The 5808-nt window shown below is 41.8% G+C and overlaps 1 protein-coding gene across 1 annotated transcript; it reads right to left on the bottom strand.

The window, feature by feature from the left end:
* Window positions 1-563: 563 nt before the first annotated feature.
* LOC108777843 (uncharacterized) lies at window positions 564-3715 on the bottom strand. The gene is made up of 2 exons (XM_018544824.1): window positions 3190-3715; window positions 564-2908 (listed from the first exon to the last, which is right to left on the bottom strand). The coding sequence occupies exons 1-2, from the start codon at window positions 3713-3715 to the stop codon at window positions 564-566; spliced, it is 2871 nt and encodes a 956-aa protein (XP_018400326.1).
* Between the last annotated feature and the right edge of the window lie 2093 nt (window positions 3716-5808).

The raw sequence follows: 5808 nt of genomic DNA, 5'->3' as shown, positions 1-5808 counted from the left end.
AGTGAGATTAGTTTGCTAGTTTTCGCTACGGGTTTCGAATTTTTTAATCGACGCACATCATCGAGAAAAAGATTTTGTTGAATGACGCGTAACCAAAATAGTCGCGCGTGTTTGTATTCGTCCACCGAAATTATATCGGATGGAATAGAATCGGATTCGTCGTTTGACGACCGCTTTTTGTATATACGATTTCGAAGCTTATTAATAAAGCGGATTAGATAGGCCGTTAGGACGATGCTAGATCCGCGGGATTCTGATGAGTCGGAACATGATGCCACGTGGCATCAGGTATGAGAGTTTGCACATCGTTCACTCGATGCGCGACAAACGTTTTCCATCGAGAAGGAGATTGGCTTAGCCAAGAGAGAGTGACGGTTGAATCCGTCCAGCAATGACATGGAATTGTCGAAAGTTCTAATGTCGTTCTGGGAAACGACATTGTTCGTGCTAAAAGCGCAGCAGCGCATAATTCGAGTCTTGGAATTGTCAAGGGCTTAAGAGACGCGACTTTTGATTTTGCTATTAATAGCGAAACAGTAACTGATCCCATGAGCGAGATCACTTTAAGATATATGACAGACGGACGATGCGTCAGCGAAGCCGTGAAGCTCACAGTGACTTGTGTCGGAACCGAAGGCAGTCCATCGTGGCAAAGAGATATTACGCAGTTGAATTAGCTGCGTGTGATAATTGTGCCATTTTTGCATGAGAGGGGGTGGAATTGGATCATCCCACGAACACTTAGTAGCCCACAATTGTTGCATGATAATTTTAGCAGTAATTATGACCGGAGCAAGCCACCCGAGCGGGTCAAATAATTTTGCTATAGTAGACAGAATTTTCCGTTTAGAATCTGGGATCGACGTGGTAACTTCGACTGAAAATTGGAATGTATCGGTAGCAGGGAACCACGTGACTCCTAAGACTTTGAAACTTTCGTCGCTTTGCAGAATTTTGCCTTGACTGAAACTCATTTCATTGACCGGTAGGTCGTTGAGTAACGTAGGGCAGTTGCTTGCCCACTTACGGAGGAGGAATCCACCTTTTTGTAACAATGAAATTATTTTGAAATTATATTGATTGCGGATTTGCCTTGCAAGCGGCTTGTCATCCGCGCCGAAGATGCAATCATCTACATAGATTTGATTGCGTAAAACTGATTGAGCAAGAGGAAATTGAGCGCCTTCGTCTTGCGTCAATTGCTGAATCGTGCGAAGAGCGAGGTATGGAGCACACGCCATACCGTAAGTAACAGTAAGCAAGCGGTAGTCTTGCACCGCTTCGGATGATGAAGAGCGCCATAAGATGCGCTGATAATCTTGATCTCGCGGATCGACTTGAATCTGCCTATACATTTTTGCGATATCGGCAGTGAAAACATAACGATGTTGTCGCCATCGAAGAATTACCGAACGAAGGTCGGTTTGTAACTTAGGACCGATCATGAGATGATCGTTAAGTGAAGAGCCGTTCGATGTCGACTGAGATGCATTGAACACGACGCGCAACCGCGTGGTGCTGCTATGCTCGCGAATCACCGCATGATGCGGGATGTAAACTGATTGTGAAGCAGAGACGGGTTCGTCTACTTTCTTCATATGACCGAGATTTTCGTATTCCAGTAGGAACTCTCGATATTCGGATGCGATATCCCTTTTATTTTGAAGACGGCCTTCAAGCCGTGAAAGAAGTGATGAGGCGATGTGACGAGATTCGCCTATTGCAATCGGAGGATTGGCTTTGAACGGTAGCCGTACGACGTACCGTCCATTAGAGTCACGAGAATGAGTTGCTCGGAAATGTTCCTCACAACGTTGTTCCTCAGGAGTGAGGTATGATACTTGCGGAAGTTCTTCGACTTCCCAGAACTGACGAATTTCGTCATCGAGATTGTCGTGCAACGTGGTATGATTAACTGTCACGTTAGACATGTTTGAAGACGAACTCGTCGAAATCGGACCAGACATGATCCAGCCGAAAATGGAATTCTGTGCTGTTGGCTGATTAGAGGAACCTGAGCACAGGCCCGGTAACAGAACAGCACCGTATAGATCAGCGCCGATGATCATTTCGATCGGATCGGCACTTGAGGGCTGCGGATCAGCCCATGGCAGGCCGCTTAAATGAGCGAGAGAGATTTGATATGCTATTTTAGGCGGCGTGTATTTAGTCAGAGAGCGCATAATAATTGCGGTCGTTGAGTATGACGGACCCTTGCCGGTCTTAGATGATACCGAAATAAGAGCAGCATGTCGTGCGACGGATTGCGTTTCACCGATTCCGGTAACCGAGACAGCAACGCGTGTTCGCGATAACCGTAGCCGTTGAGCGAGATTTTCACTAATTAAACTAGTGACAGATCCTTGATCTAACAATGCGCGTATGACATCTGTGCGACCAGACGAAGAACACACCTGAATCCGCGCGGTAGCTAATAGAACACGAGATTTGTCAAATGTTGTTTTCGTAATTAAATGTGAAACGACGTTGTTTTCATTTGACGTATTCGTTTCGTTGGATTCAAGGGAATTCTCGGTCGCGCTTGATGTCGTCGCTTCGTGAAGCATCGTATGATGCCTTTGTTGGCATTGACGACAGTTATGTTTACTCGGACATGTGTTCGCGAAATGTCGAGCGCTTAAACAGTTGAGACATCGTTTAAATTTGACAATAAGATCGCGACGCTCGTTAACCTGTTTCTTCTTGAAATCAGGACATACTGACAAGAAATGATCTTGTTTACAAAGCGGACAATGAGCTCCGGTAGCGGTCGTCGTGTGACTTTGCACGGACGACTTGCTCGGTTTTGTTTTGACCGTACTGGTCGTTGGAATATTCTCGAACGCTCGAATTCGCGATGCGAGAAAGTTATGAAGATCCGAATACGACGGATATTCCGTTTTATCGCCTAAATGTAATTCCCATGCTTTACGCGTGGCTTTATTTAATTTTTGCACGACGGATAGACGAGCAAATCGTTCCACCACTCAACTGGACGACCGAGATTTTTTAACGCTTGAATTGACATATTAGCTGTATCTCGAAGCGACATAAGATCCTGCGCGGAATCGGTATTAACGGCCGGTAGCGTATGAATATGTTCCGACACTAATCGACGTTTATCATCGTAACGCGCGAGCAGTACATTCCACGCGATTTTAAAATTAGCTTCGGTCAAAGGGAGATTACGCAACGCGTCGCGTGCTTCGTCCTTTAAACACGAATAAAGGTATTGCAAGCGCGTAACATTCGACAACTCGGCATGATCGATAATCATGGAGCGGAATTGATCGCGAAACGTTTCCCATTCCCGTAAATCGCCGGAGAATTTCGGCAAATTAATGCGCGGCAATGTAAGAGTTTTTTCGGATTTCTGTGATTGACTCACGGATAACCCTGGACTTGATGGCGCTTGATCTGCTTCGAGAGAGGCGAGGGCGTCGGAGATGTAGTCCGATGCGGCGAGATAGGCGTCCTCCAATTCGATGTAGACATCCTCCTTGAAGTATTTCTCGGTATCCTTTTGTTCCTTGGTGGCGACTTTGAGCAGTTGTGCGTGCAGGAGCTCGCATCGAGCGTAAGTCTCCTTGAGAGTTTGAAGGCGATTCCGAACTATGCCGTACGTGTGATTTGCACGGCCGATCTTCTTAAAGTTTTCCAATGCGCGTGTGACAGAGCGCATAGCTAATCGCTGCTGCGATAGTAATTCTTCCATTATGATTTTGAGGGGTTTCCGTCACTTGGTATGCTAGAAACGGAAATCTTGCGATGTGCTACGTCACTTACGTTCACGAAAGTGAACGAAGAGTCACAATGTCCCTTGTTGTTTATCCGCCACGAATCCGGCTCGAAGGACCAGAATGTTCGTGGTTGTGTGAATCGCTGCTTCGATCTCGACTGAGATCTCAAATGACGGAATGGATTTGTGGACTGGAAGATTGAGACCACTGAGCACTCCTCTTTTAACTTGTTGTATGCAAGCTTTATTCACAAGTAAACGAAGTGTTGTTCGCGTGGCACGGCGAGAGAGACGATTAACTGCTGTTAATACGCCGAGACTCATACACGACGGTAGCCGTGATGAGACGTACAAAAGTAACGAGTCGCGGTAGCGAACCCGTAGAAAGAAAGCTGCTGCTTTCAACGAGGAATTTGAGAGCACGACTTGACACGGCAAGTACTGAATTGTGTCTGAGGGGAGAATCGCGCTACGCGATTAGCGCGACGAATCGGCAGGACGACAGCGACATCGGTATCCAAATATGCGGCTAAATTGTAGTAATGATATTCGCAAGACGGCGCGGTGAGTGCGACGAAAGATTCACGGACAGAATCGATGGATGGCGCAATCGATCCTTTATTCGGCTTTTGTAGCGCGAAACTTATCCTATTCCGGAACAATGTATAATAGTATTTTTTATATACATATTCATTTCCATTTCATTATCTTTCAATAATAATATAAAAAACTATTATAGTTTCTTATCTCTCACCTAGAACACTATATTTGATTCGAGATTTTGGAGTGTAAGTTAACCAGTTTTCAATCACGTATATCTTCATAAGTATATGTTTACAAATTATAATTCTAATTAATAATTAATATCGTGATAAGGATTGTTCTGATTATACCAAACAAATTTATTACGTTTATTAGCATATTTGATTATACGTATGTAATATTTTGACATTGGAATAAATACATTAATAAACGTAATAAGTGTTTTGGTATAATGTTATTACGAAAATGATTAACAGAACAATCGTTCCTCACAATATTAATTATGAATTAGAATAATATTTTGAAAATGTATACTTTATGGAGATACACGTGATTGAAAACTGTAACTCACACACATGTGCTTTATCTTGAATCAAATATAGTATCCTAAAGATCGAAGTAACAGCTTTTTTCAAAAATGAAACACAAAACATGAGTATTATTTTCAAAAGAATTCTTATGTGCTCCACAATCTTGAATTAAATATAGTGTTCTAGATGAGAGATCAAAATAACAGTTTTTTATATTTCAAAGACGAATCACAAAAGATCGGTATTAATTTTAAAAAAATTCTTATACCAAATTGTCTATTTTAACGTAATACATTTTATTACTGAAAGATAATGAAATGGAAATTAATATGTATATAAAAAACCTTGGCATACATAATGAGGTACCCAAGTACAGGTTCCAGTTAGACTTAGTCAAATCAGACGTAAGTTCGGAACTGTTGGGTATTACTGAAGAAGAAGAGAAGGGAATTGTTGTTTTTTTTTTTACCTTATTATTTTCTTAAATCTAATGACACGTATCATTTGTACGCCAAGTTAAATTCTATCTTTAAAAACCCAAGAAGTACTATCCTTATGTTTACTTTGAACTGGCACCTTCGATAATATATGAGTCAATTTTCATGGGAATATGTATGTATAAAAGTAACGTCAGAATTCTCTCTCCCTTCTCTTCTTCAGTAACATCCAACAGTTCCCAACTTTACGTCTGATTTGACTAATACTAACTCGAACATGAATACCTCATTATGTATGCCAAGTTTAATATCTTATAAAAACCTACGTGATGTTATCTTTATGTTTAGTAGAATTACATCAACCACAATTACTTAATCGGAATTGACTAATCATGAAGATACACGTGTTAGAAAACTGGTTAACACACACATATGAGCTCCAAAATCTTGAATCGAATATAGTGTTCCAGGTGAGAGATCAAAATAACAGTTTTTTATATTTCAAAACTGAATCATAAAAGATCAGTATTAATTTCAAAAGAATTCTTATGTACTCCAA

Source organism: Cyphomyrmex costatus, unplaced genomic scaffold (genome assembly GCF_001594065.2).
Source record: "Cyphomyrmex costatus isolate MS0001 unplaced genomic scaffold, Ccosl1.0 scaffold470, whole genome shotgun sequence".
In the NCBI taxonomy this organism is placed as follows: Eukaryota; Metazoa; Arthropoda; class Insecta; order Hymenoptera; family Formicidae; genus Cyphomyrmex; species Cyphomyrmex costatus.
This window is presented reverse-complemented; position numbering and strand designations above follow the sequence as displayed.